General features: G+C 60.3%; 1 protein-coding gene across 7 annotated transcripts in view; it reads left to right on the forward strand.

The window, feature by feature from the left end:
• The window catches only part of KIFC3 (kinesin family member C3), a 37,953-nt gene extending 25,977 nt beyond the window's left edge, over positions 1 to 11,976 (forward strand). For 6 of the 7 annotated variants that reach the window (XM_049103979.1, XM_035713604.2, XM_025448266.3 and 3 more), the window contains 15 exons: positions 193 to 336; positions 481 to 720; positions 1,160 to 1,333; positions 1,954 to 2,101; positions 2,195 to 2,325; positions 3,606 to 3,717; positions 4,987 to 5,168; positions 6,102 to 6,206; positions 7,781 to 7,911; positions 8,449 to 8,572; positions 8,768 to 8,897; positions 8,995 to 9,224; positions 9,440 to 9,574; positions 10,380 to 10,488; positions 11,286 to 11,976. In XM_049103979.1, the coding sequence (XP_048959936.1) occupies positions 193 to 336; positions 481 to 720; positions 1,160 to 1,333; positions 1,954 to 2,101; positions 2,195 to 2,325; positions 3,606 to 3,717; positions 4,987 to 5,168; positions 6,102 to 6,206; positions 7,781 to 7,911; positions 8,449 to 8,572; positions 8,768 to 8,897; positions 8,995 to 9,224; positions 9,440 to 9,574; positions 10,380 to 10,488; positions 11,286 to 11,311 (2,121 nt within the window). In that variant the 3' untranslated portion in view covers positions 11,312 to 11,976. Of the gene's footprint in view, positions 1 to 192; positions 337 to 480; positions 721 to 1,159; positions 1,334 to 1,953; positions 2,102 to 2,194; positions 2,326 to 3,605; positions 3,718 to 4,986; positions 5,169 to 6,101; positions 6,207 to 7,780; positions 7,912 to 8,448; positions 8,573 to 8,767; positions 8,898 to 8,994; positions 9,225 to 9,439; positions 9,575 to 10,379; positions 10,489 to 11,076; positions 11,106 to 11,285 lie in introns of all 7 variants that reach the window. The other variant, XM_025448265.3, reaches the window with a different exon arrangement.
• Positions 11,977 to 12,616: the final 640 nt, after the last annotated feature.

Consider the following 12,616-nt stretch of genomic DNA (forward strand, 5'->3'; position numbering starts at 1 on the left):
GAGAGGGGCGGGTAAGGCCATCCCCCCGGCTCCCCTTCCTTCCTCTGTCTTCTCCTTATGTCCCCCTTGAGCTGTCTCCCCTCCCTCTCCTGCTTCTCTCTCCTCTGCGCTGGTGCCCCCTCGGCCTCCCTGCTCTCTGCTCCCGGGGCCTGGCCTTGCCACATGCATGCCCTGTGCTCTGGCTCCGTGCAGGGAGGCACGGACCTGGAGAAGCACCGGGATCTCCTGGTAGTGGAGAATGAGCGGCTGAGGCAGGAGATGCGGCGCTTCGAGGCCGAGTTACAAGAGCTACGGGCAAAGCCGGTGGCCCCCTGCGCGGGCTGCGAACACAGCCAGGTGAGCACAGAGCCACCTGCTCCCAGAGGGCTCGGTCCCTAACGGTGACCCCGGCTCCTCTCCTTGCAGGGAGCCCTGCATGCTGGTCCCCCCCCCATCTGTTACACACTTGTCCCCACCCCGCTCCCAACCACCTGTCTGCAGGAGAGTGCCCAGCTCCGGGACAAGCTGTCACAGCTACAGCTGGAGGTGGCGGAGAACAAGGGCATGCTGTCGGAGCTGAACCTGGAGGTGCAGCAGAAGACCGACCGGCTGGCCGAGGTCGAGCTGCGGCTCAAGGACTGCCTGGCCGAGAAGGCACAGGAAGAGGAGCGGCTGAGCCGGCGCCTGCGAGACAGCCACGAGACCATCGCCAGCCTGCGGGCCCAGTCGCCACCCATCAAGGTGAGCCTCTGGCGCTGGTGGCCACGTGCAATGTCCTTGCTTTCTTGGCTGCACCCCAGTCTTACCCCTTCCCCCTCTTGCTGTCCAGGGCCAGACATGTAGTAGGCATCTGGCAGCCGAGGCTCAAGGCGCCCACACGTGCCAGGCATGCCTGTGGTACATGGCAAGATTCTGCTGTCGTCTTTGCCCTTCCTGTCTGTTCTGTGCCCAGGCTGGGGTCACAGCCAGGCTCTTGGGCTTACTGAGATGAGAGGATGCCCGGAGGCCCTGCAGCATCCTGTAAAGCCAGGACCTTGAAGTTCCTCTAGTTTTTTCTGGGGGCTTTTGGTGGGATGTCCTTGAGGGTCCTCTCCCAAGGCCAGCTGCGTCTCAGGGCCCCCCCGGGGGTGAGGTCGAGGCACCTGCACCTTCAGGCGCCCATCCCTCCTCCCCCTCACAGTACGTCATCAAGACCGTGGAGGTGGAGTCATCCAAGACCAAGCAGGCCCTCAGCGAGTCCCAGGCCCGGAACCAGCACCTGCAGGAGCAGGTGGCCATGCAGAGGCAGGTGCTGAAGGAGATGGAGCAGCAGCTGCAGAGCTCTCACCAGCTGACGGCGCAGCTCCGGGCGCAGGTGCGCAGGCTGCCAGGGCACACGCACGGGGCTGTGGGAGAGCATGCACACGCGGTGGGAAAGCCAGAGGTGGGCCTGCAGCACAGCGCGGCGGTTCAGTACTGGGGGGCCCATGGAGCTGGGTTCCAGCCCCCCCACCCTGCTCTCCCTGTTGGCTGTGTGACCAGCGCCAAGTTTTATCTACGCCTCTGTTTCCTCGTCCATAAAATGATGTGCTCATAGAAGCTACCTCCCTGTGGAACTCAGAATAGTTGCCAAGAGTCCTTGCCTGCAGGCCGGGCACACAGGCTCTTGGAAAGGGGCCTTGGTCACTATTATGACATAATATGCTCTGCTGGGGCCTGTGGCTTGTGTATGTGTTATGTGTCAGGACCCAGGCTGGTGCTGGGGCTAATGCAACAAAGTAGCTGCATGGAGCTCACAGAACTTTCCAGGAGTGAGATGGCCTCTCCTGTGTGTGTGTGTGTGTGTGTGTGTGTGTGTGTGAGACTGTATGTGTGCATGTGGAGGTGGATGCTGTTTGCTCCTGTACATGTGTGGGGTAAGGCATAGGGCTTCTTTCTGGCACCCACCCCACTCCCTCCTGAGCCCCACGTTGAGCTTCTGGCCTTGGCCGTCAGATCGCCATGTACGAGTCAGAGCTGGAGCGGGCACATGGGCAGATGCTGGAGGAGATGCAGTCCCTGGAGGAGGACAAGAACCGGGCCATTGAGGAGGCCTTTGCCAGAGCCCAGGTGGAGATGAAGGCCGTGCATGAGAACCTGGCAGGTGAGCCAGCCAACTGGGCCCTTGCCCGCACCCCCCCACCCCCTCACTGCGGCCCCCCACCCTATCCACCTTACACCTCTTATGTCCCCAAAGGTGTCCGGACCAACCTGCTAACCCTCCAGCCGGCGCTGCGGACCCTCACCAATGACTACAATGGGCTCAAGCGGCAGGTGCGCGGCTTCCCTCTGCTCCTGCAGGAGGCTCTCAAGAGTGTCAAGGCCGAGGTGAGGGCAGCTGGAGGCTGAGGGGATGGGGGTGGCTTGGAGGGACCCTGGAGCCCAGGGTGCCATTCCAAAATGCAACAAAGCCTCCAGACAACGGCTCTCCTCCCCCCTCACACAGACTGAAAAACGACTGGTCAGGGCAGGTATTTTGGTATTTGTCTTATTATGACTCTTTATTTTTTATTTTTTTAGAGAGGGAAGTGGGGCAAGCAGGGGCAGAGGGAGAATCTCCAGCAGGCTCCACACCCAGTGCAGAGCCCAACCGGGGGTTCGATCTTACAACTCTAATGTCATGACCTGAGCCGAAATCAAGAGCCAGACACTTAATTGACTGAGCCACCCAGGCACCCTTATTATGACTCTTTAAATCAAGCATGTAACGTATATCCTCATATCTCAAACATGCTACATATATTCTTACATCTGTTTTAATTTCTTTAAGCTGTGCTTGTACAGTATGAGAATAGCCAGCGTCTCTTAAGTGCCTCCTACGTGCCAAGCCTATTATAGCTGTCAGCTCCTTGAATTGCTACGGCAGCCCTGCAGGGTAGAGACTGATATATTTTGGGAATAGCAAATAGTTTTTTTTCTGTAAAAAAGAAAATTATGTCATTAATACATGGACATGGTAGAAAGTTCAAGCCGTGCAGAAGGCAACAGCTGAAAACGAAGGGCCCCTCTCTGCTGCCCTGGCCCACATTCCCCACACGGATGTCAGATGCCCTCACCCCAGGCGTTCTGAGCTCGTGAACCCGGTGGACGTATCCATGTGCATTGCATATACACACTTCCCTTCTACCCAACAAAGGGGAAGAGATGCATGCATGCTCTGCATTTTGCTTCTGTCCCCTATGAAGCATAACTTGGAGATCTTTACCTACTAGGTCCCACAGATCCACAAGCCAGATGGTGTTATTCCCATTTTACAGATGAGAAAAATGAAACTCAAGGACTGAGCTGAGCTGATTGCCTTAGTTCCCCCAGCTGCTCAGGGGTAGGGCTGGAATTTGGGTCCAGCTGAATCCTATTGGTCAAGTCAGGTGCCAGTCCCGTGGAGTGAGGGTGGAGCGCTGTTTGCTTATTAGTAGGGCAACCTTGAGCTGTCAGCTCTTTGAGGCTCAGTTTATTCCTCTGTGAAATGGGCCCGGCAGCAGTACCTACCCACAGGGGCTGTTGGAAAAAGGCAACATGTGGCAGCGCCCATGGGCTGGAGCGGTGAGCAGCTGGGGGCAGGGCTGGGGGGGTAGGCAGTGTTGGACAGTGCTGTGCATCTTCCACAGATCGGCCAGGCCATTGAGGAGGTTAACAGCAACAACCAGGAGCTCCTGCGTAAGTACCGCCGGGAGCTGCAGCTGCGCAAGAAGTGCCACAACGAGCTCGTGCGGCTGAAAGGTGACTGCCAGGAGGGCTGGGGGTGTCCGGCATAGAGGTCCCAACCTGGCTTGGGTCCTGCCCTTCCCCCCAAACCGTCACCACTTCTTAGAATGAACTGTGGCCTGTGGCTGGGGGGCTACTATAGTTCCCTCCCCATAGGTAAGGAAACCCCAAGGCAGAGAAGTCAGGGAACCTACTCACACCCGCATGGTTAGTAAGCAGTCCACCCTGGATCTGGACTTGGATCTGCCCGACTCTGAAGCCCTCACCCTAGTGCCTGTGGCAGGCTACCCCCAGACCTCGGGGGGCCCAGGTCGAGTAGTGGAGCACTGGGTGGTGGGTGGCTGCAATGCCACTTGTTCTGACTGAGGGCCTGGTCGAGCTTGAGACGGCCTGTTCACACTGCACAAAGGACTAAGGGGTGCTTGCCCTGTGCCTGGGGCTGTTCCAGGCCCTGACAAGTGGCCATGAGCCTATGGATGCTGTCGCTGCCCTCACAGGGCTCACTGCAGCTGGGGGAGCAGATGGTGATCATGAATCACCCAGAGAACCCCAACACTGCCCCTGTTACCAGGGCTGGGGAGGGGCTCTAAGAGCCCCTTGGTGTCTGACAGGGCTGTTGCAGGGCTTCCTGGAGGAGGCAAAGGCACAGCTGAGGCCTGGATAGTGAGCTGGAGTGGACAGGTGAAGGGGAAGGTAGGGACATGCTGGATGTAGTGGGGAGTTGTTCTTCCTTCCAGGAGCACTGAGATATCACTGAAGGGCTACCGCAGGGAGAGGGCACAATCAGATCTATGCCCCCCGGCACCCCAGGGCTGCCTGTTGCCTGTGCCCATTCCGTGTACCGGTCGTCCACCTACTGTTGGGTTCTGTTTTCCCATCTGATTGCCAAGCTCTGTTCAGGCATCCATGGAGCCCTTGAATGACGGAACAAGTCCCTTGGCTTACTGGGACCCATGCCCCTCATTATATAGAGGGACACGGAAGTCCAGAGATATAGTGTCCATTTGGTGTCCTACCCAGACTGGATGCAGTGCCTGAGCCCCACAACTGACCTTTCCTCCTGGTCCCCAATGTGAAAGTCCCACTCTCAGCTGGTTTGCCCAGGAAGAAGGTGTACTAGTACATTAATTCATGATAGTGTGAGTGATAATAGCATTGTGGGTGGCCTTGCTTAGAAGGCTAGGGGTGTCTGAGCCACTAGCCTGCTCAGGACACCAAAGGACCCCCGTGGTAAGGCCATCTGATCTTGACCCAGCTTGTACCCTTCTCCCTGACACAATCCAGGGAACATCCGGGTAATTGCTCGTGTCCGGCCAGTCACCAAAGAGGATGGGGAAGGGCCTGATGCGACCAATGCTGTGACCTTTGATGCCGATGACGACTCCATCATCCACCTGCTGCACAAAGGAAAGCCTGTATCCTTTGAGCTGGACAAGGTCTTCTCCCCACGTGCCTCACAGCAGGATGTGAGTATGGCCCTATGGGGAAAGGGACAACAGTGGAGAGCGGGGAGACACACAGGGAGAGATGATGGGGGCATGGACAGAAAGAAATGTAAGAGTTAGGGAGACCGGATGGAGAAACCTGGGGTGCTGGGATGCCTTGTTCCTTTCACTGGAGGAGAGAAGGCGGGGGGGAGCTAAGACCGAGGCTGAGAAGCTCTGCAGGGAGGAGATTCAAGGATAGCCTATAGCACCCACATGGTCCTCCCACCCCTACAGCCATGCCCACTCTTGGCCTCTCCCATCCACATGCCCATGCCCACCCACAGAGCCCCTCCCACCCATGCAGCCCTTCCTCCTACACTCACAGCCCCGCCCACCCACCTGACCCTGGGGGGCTTTGCTTCTCCAGCTGGAGTTCCTTCCCACAGGTCTTCCCTAGGACTCCCCCCACCCGCTGCCCCCAGCCCCCGGCCTTGTGAGAGCCATGTGGTGTCAGCTGAGTTCTTGTCTCATCTCTGCCAGGGCTGACCGGCCAGGCCTGTCCTGCCTGTACCCTCCTATCCTGCACTTGGCTTTACCTTTGCCCCATCCTCTGCTGGCAGGTAGACCGGCTACAGGAGGCGCCAGGCACATGCTGACCTCTGCCTTCATTTTGCTGAGCCCTCCTTTAGTGTGGGAGAAGCCAGAGGTGTGGGCCTCTGAGCTCCAAGGCTGGGCAGCCCTTCCTCGGGTGCTGGCGGGCCGGGGGCACTGCCCTAGCTTCCCTTCAGTCTTGGCAGCCCGATTGCCCATTGATGTCTGTTGTGACTTATTAGTCATACATTCTTCCCCAGTGAGCCACTGCCCAGTAACAACACGCGCTGTATTACTGAAGGAGAGAAGGGTTGGGGAGGCGGCTGGACTTGGAGCTGGTGGGGAGCCCAGGGGGGCTCACAGTCTACATCCCCTCCCCAGGTGTTCCAGGAGGTGCAAGCCCTCATCACCTCCTGCATCGATGGCTTCAACGTCTGCATCTTTGCCTATGGCCAGACGGGTGCCGGCAAGACGTACACGATGGAGGTGGGTACTGGCTGCGAGTGAGGACCACCCCTTTGATGCCCTTTTGCTTTCGGGTTTTGTGCAGTACAGGAGCAGAGCTGGGAGTTATCTGTGTTAGCCCCAGAGGGCCACCTTGCCCAGGTGGACCTGTGATGGTCCCAGTGGATGTGGGGAGGGGCAGGTATGCAGCCAACAAACTCCGGCATCAGAGGAATTTCCACCCGAGGTCAGAGCCTAGGGCAGACCACCTGTATGTCTCTCAAGATGGGCTTTCATGTCTCCCACACGCATTTATTGGGCTCCTGCTGTACATCTGCCCTGTGCTGGGCCCTGGGGTATTAGGATGAACGAGGGCAGTCTCTGCTCCCGGGGCCAGGGCAGGGCTGTTTCCCCCTGCTTGTGCCCAAGCCTTCTGGGTGTGGTGCGGCAGGACATGGGAGCATTGAGAGAAGACCGATAAAAATGGAAGGTAGCCCTGGGACTGTCTTTGGTTTGTTAGCATTTCTCTGGCTCTTGAGGGGTTGCTGTGGGCTTCTCTGGGAAAGGGTGAGGACAGGTGTCTCAGTGTCTGGACAGGGCAGTGAGAAGACTGGACAGGTACCTTTTGAGGAGGCTGCCATGGTGCCTCTTTCTTCCCAGTCTGGACCCTAGTTCTGGGATTGAGGAGACTGATTATTGGGGGGCAGGCCAAGTAAGGTGGGGGGCACGGGGTCAGGTGGCTCCTAACTGTGCCTTGGGTGCTCAGAGTGGGGGTGACCCCCGGGAGCAACAGTACCTGCTGCAACAGTATCCGCTGAGGCCCATGTACATTGGGCACCATTCTGGGTGCCGGGCACGCTGTGACCACAGAGCGTCTGCCTCCCGGAGCCAGCCCGCCACTGGGGAGACTGCCGTGCCCACAGCAAATCAGGCCGTGTCCTGTCAGGCGCCAGGGAGAAAACTTAAAGCTGAATATGAGGAATTAGGCATTTGGGTGGAAGAGAAGGCCCCTGCCCAAGGAAGTGACACTGGAGCCATGGGGATGTGTGGGAGGAGCATTCCAGGCACCGGGATCAGCAGGGCTGAGTCCCCAGGGCTGGAGCGTGCTAGGGGCTCTGAGGCCTGGCAAGGAGGCCTGAGCAACAGGTGGAGGGCGTGGGAGGTGATACTTAAGGGGAGGCGACGGCTCAGGTGAGGACTCCAGATTTCTTTCCAGAAGGGCTGGCCAGCCCATCCAGCCCCAGAGCACTCGTGGCTCTGCCTGTGTCTCCCTTCTACTACCCACAGAGCCCTGCTCATGGTCCCCGTCCCCCGACATGAGCCACCCTCCGGGTGGTGGCAAGGAAATCATAGATTCCCAGTACCCCCTCCCAGGGGTCCCCCCAGGACCAGGTATGCACCTGGCACTCAGCAGCCCTCGTGTGCCGGCCTGCGCCAGGTGCTTCACCCAGTGCTCTGCTTTAAGTCTCAGGCTAGTCTGGGCAGGGCAGTGCCATGGAACAGTGGGGAAACAGGCCCCAGAAGGTGACGTTGCTTGCAGCTAGTGGAGGGTGTTTGGGGGCAGCCCAGCAGGCAGAGGAGAGGCCTGGTTCACTGGGCCTTGCTTCTGCCCTCAGGGGACCCCTGAGAACCCCGGCATCAACCAGCGGGCCCTGCAGCTGCTCTTCTCCGAGGTGCAGGAGAAGGCGTCCGACTGGGAGTACACCATCACTGTCAGCGCGGCCGAGATCTACAACGAGGTCCTCAGGTGGGAGGCCCTGGCACGGGGCACAGGCCTCCGGGTGGTTCGTGGTCCTCAGGGCCGTGCAGAGCCATGTGGGATGCAGATCGGAGTCGGGGCTATGGTCCTGCCTCAGCCCCGCGGCAGGGTGGTCCCAGGCCCCTGCCCCACACCAGCAGGTGTCAGGGAGAAGGATGTCCAGACCAGACGGAGGTGCTCCTCTTGCCTCTGTGTCTACTCATTGTCCCTGTAGGCTGCACCAGGTGGTGATAAATGAGCATGGGGATTTGGGGGGGCCCCGCCCACAAGAGCTCAGTGCACCGTTAGGGCAGGAGTGGCGCCATAAGACTTTGGGGGAACACTCAGTCTCTGCCGCTCAGCAGACTGTCAGGGAGGGGCTGGAGGAGAGAGGGGTTTAGCCCAGTGGTTAAGGAAGGCTGCCTGAAGGTGCGATGGGGTGGGGGAGCGATCCAGGTGTGCGGGGGTGTTCCAGGTGGAGGGGGAGCAGGGTGCAGTGCAAGCAGAGGTGGGAGGAGGGAGTGACCATCCAGCCTGTCCCTGCAGGGACCTGCTGGGGCAGGAGCCCCAGGAGAAGCTGGAGATCCGTCTGTGCCCCGACGGCAGCGGGCAGCTGTACGTGCCAGGGCTGACCGAGTTCCAGGTGCAGAGCGTGGCGGATATCAACAAGGTGCAAGGCCGGGGTGCCTGGGGAGGTTCAGGAAGCGCTGGGGAGACCCAGTCCACCGGCAGAGCCCAGCTGGCACGGGACTCGCATGGGCAAGTCCCACGCCCGGGGGACCCCTCACAGGGGTACTTGGGGATAGGGTGGCGGCAGAGATCTCACTCCAAACCCTGTGCTCCTGTCCTCCCCGCTCGCTGCCAGGTGTTTGAGTTTGGCCACACTAACCGCACCACAGAGTTCACCAACCTGAATGAGCACAGCTCCCGCTCGCACGCCCTGCTCATCGTGACAGTGCGCGGGGTGGACTGCAGCACTGGCCTGCGCACCACAGGTGAGTGAGGGCCACGGGCGGCCTGGCTGGAGGACCCCTGGCACCACCCCCACGGGGGCCGCCTTGACCTGCCCGCCTCCTCTCTGCCCCCCTGCAGGGAAACTGAACCTGGTGGACCTGGCGGGCTCGGAGCGCGTGGGCAAGTCGGGGGCTGAGGGCAGCCGCCTGCGGGAGGCACAGCACATCAACAAGTCGCTGTCGGCTCTGGGGGACGTCATTGCGGCCCTGCGCTCCCGCCAGGGCCATGTGCCCTTCCGCAACTCCAAGCTTACCTACCTGCTGCAGGACTCGCTCAGTGGGGACAGCAAGACCCTCATGGTGGTGCAGGTGAGGACCTCTGGTGAGCTGCAGGCTGGGAGGGCTCGGCCAGCAGCACGACCGGAGACCCCCTTCCTCTGCGGCCCAGGCTCCCCAGGCTGTGTGGGGAAGGGACCCTTGTCCTCCCTCAGCAGCTCCAAAGTCAGTGAGCATGCTGCCCCTCCCAATTCTGGGGGTGGGGGAGGAGGCCTGCTGGCCGGGGTGTGAGCTCTTGTGTCCCATAGGTGTCCCCTGTGGAGAAGAACACCAGTGAGACTCTGTACTCCCTGAAGTTCGCTGAGAGGGTGCGCTCTGTGGAGCTGGGCCCTGGGTCCCGCAGGGCAGAGCTCGGGTCCTGGTCTAGCCAGGAGCATCTGGAGGTATAGGGACTGTCGTGGGCAGGAAGGAGGGCCTGGGATGGGGGACAGACTGGGGTGGTGGGGAAGGGAGGATGCCAGAAGGGGCTGGCGCCAGAACTTGAACCCAAGAGCCTCACTATTTTAGATATTTGTTTATTTAAGGAGGGGTGGGGGAGAGAGTGTGGGCACAGGAGCGAGGAGGTGGCAGGGAGTGGGGGAAAGGGAGCAGCAGACTAGCCCTGAGTGGGGAGCCTGACTCGGGGCTTGGTCCCAGGACCCCAGGATTATGACCTAAACTGAAGGCAGGGATCCCTGGTGTCTCAGTGGTTAAACATCCTGCCTTCAGCCCCGGGCGTGACCCTGGAGTCCTGGGATCAAGTCCCGCGTCAGGCTCCCTGCACGGAGCCCGCTTCTCCCTCTGCCTGTGTCTCTGCCTCTCTCTCTGTCTCTCATGAATAAGTAAATAAAATGTTACAAACAAACCGCAGGCAGATGCTTAGCAGGCAGATGCTTAACTGGCTGAGCCACCAGGTGCCCCTGCCAGGGGCTTCTCTCATCTAAACACTTCTTAGCCTCAGAGCGCCCTGTGGTGGTCCTCAGCTGGCTGGGGGGCGGGCGGGTTGCAGGCTGGCACGCAGGTGCTCAGTAGTAGCTCAGGGCCCTTTAACATCCATTATCTCAGCTAATTCCTTCAGTAACAAGGTGGGGCTCACCTCATCATACCCATTTTGCAGGAGGTTGGGGAGGGGAACGCAGGGGTGGAGCACGGTGAAGGGGGGAGCCAGGGCAGCATGGCCCCTGCCCACCTGCTCACCCCTGCCCACAGTGGGAGCCAGCTTGCCAGACCCCACAGCCCTCAGCACGGGCACACTCAGCCCCTGGCTCTGGGACCAACAGCCGCCCAGGCTCTATCCGGAGGAAGCTGCAGCCCTTGGGTAAGCCCTTGGGGAAGGGGCCACTGTGGGGTTGGGGGTGGGGGTGAGCCTCCTTACAGGTGGATAGCCACCAGACTGCCCTTGCCTGAATGGACTTTTCCTTTTTTTTGTTTTGTTTTGAAGTTTATAGAAGTCCTCCAGAACCTATTATACAAACTTTTCTGGCCCTGGGAAGTAGTCAGTCAGGAAGTAGTCAGGACAGGACACTGCTAGGCCCATTTTACAGATGGATAGTCAAAGGCCCTTTGGAGAGGCGGTAGCATAAGGGGAACCCAGACCTCGGGGCTCCTAGCAGGGCTGCTGATTTGAGGCCCAGGAGGCAATTCTCTGAGGCTGGCCTCAAGACACCCCTGCCCTGGGCCTGGATTCCTGGGGAGGGAGGGTGAAGGGCAGGGCCCACCCATGTCCCAGGTGAGGAGTGAGCCCAGCCACAGGCCTGGCATCCAGAACCCCAGCCCTCTGAGTGGCCCCACACTCACAGAGGGGCCTGGCAAGGGCTGGAGTCCAAGGAGGTAGGGGCCACAGGGTCCCGGGGAGTCCCAGCCCCAGGCAAGCCCACCAGTGAGACACCTGTTGCTTTGATTTCAGCCTGACGGCTGGGGCTGCAGAGTCTCCAGGTGAGTGTGGGGCCAGGGGCCCGGGCCCGCCTGCCCGCCTGCCTTGGGTTGCAGGGCTGTGCCGGGGAGAGGGCTGCTCAGGGCGGGCCTGTCCTGCTGCTGCCTGCTGTCTGTGCTTCTCCCTGGCTCCCTCCCGATCGCGTGCACAGAGGCTGACGAAGCCTTTTCCCGCTCCCGCAGGGAAGTCCAGGCCGGTGCCTGTGTGACGGACGCATCCACCCTGCCAAACCGGGGACTGGATCCACCTGCTGTAGCACCAAGAGCCCAGGAGGCGAAGGCCAGAGTGGAGGCATCTCTTCTGCCTCGTATCCACTCAGAAATGAGAAAACATGTTCCAAAGGAAATGGTGTCTCTCGGCAGTGGGTGTGGGTGCAAAAGGCCCGGGCTGGAAGGGCAGAGATGGCCCACTCTGCCTGGCAGGCCCGGTCCGTCAGCAGATCCTCGTGGGGAGGGCAGGAGTGTGGGAGGCTGGGCCTCTGGCCTGGGCCAACTCGCTCCAGCCTGCAGGGCCTGTCTGTAACGGGTGGGCTGAAGAGCCCCCAGCAGGCCCAGGAGCCGTGAATCTGGGCAGTCGGTGGGCACGCTGGGGCAGCCCTGGCCCCCTTCCCCTCCGAGGCAGGCCCCGAGTGGGTACGTGTATAGTGTGACTAGGTGTACATAGGAGCGTGGCCCTCCCTGCCGAGGGCTGGGCTGTATTTATGGCTGGTGGGAGGCCAGTGGGTGGGGATCCTGCTGCTCCCCTCATCTGCCTGGCACCAGGCTCTCGCCTTGCTCACTGGCCTCTTGACATTTTCCTCCTCTGAAATCCTATTTAAGAACTTTTGGAAGCTTAGCCATTTTTACTTATTAAAATAAAAACCTTTTTACACAACGATAGTCTGAGAGTTGGGTCTCTTGAGCTCCTGGTCAGATCACAGGGACAAGCCCAGGGACAGCTCCCTGCTGCTGGCTGGTCACCCACAGCCCTCTTGAGATCTCGTGAAGGCCACGACTGAGAGGATCTAGTGCCCCTGGCCACGCCCATCACATGGACCCACCCAGCAACACGCTATCCTGTCTGTACGTGGGAAACTTGGGCTCTTCAGAGGCTTGAGCACCATAGCCAGCAGGGCTGGGCTGGCCCCTTAAGGGAACTGGCTAGGGGTGGGTACCACCCTCTTCCCGGTGCTACAAGACTGCCCTCCCCAACCCCATGGGGGTTGTGCTGGCCTCCACCTGGTCTGGCCTCGGCCTCAGCAGGGAATGTGCACAGGGGCTCAGTGGGGCCCTCTCTCCAACTAGGGCTGCCACAGGAGCAGAAGGGGTCAGCGCTGGGGGATCCTCCTGGGAGGAGGGCCACTGCCCTTCCAGCCCTGTCCCAGGAGGCCTCCTGGAGGCGTTGGGGAGGGTGGTGGGCTCAGTGGTGGCCAAGCCTGTGAGGCTTGGGGTCCTGGCACCTGGAAGCATACAGCTGTCGGCCGGCCCCTGAGGCATCCGCAGGACAGCTGGGAGCGTGGCTGAGATGGAGGGGA

The sequence above is a fragment of the Canis lupus genome, chromosome 2 (genome assembly GCF_003254725.2).
Source record: "Canis lupus dingo isolate Sandy chromosome 2, ASM325472v2, whole genome shotgun sequence".
NCBI classification, from domain to species: domain Eukaryota; kingdom Metazoa; phylum Chordata; class Mammalia; order Carnivora; family Canidae; genus Canis; species Canis lupus.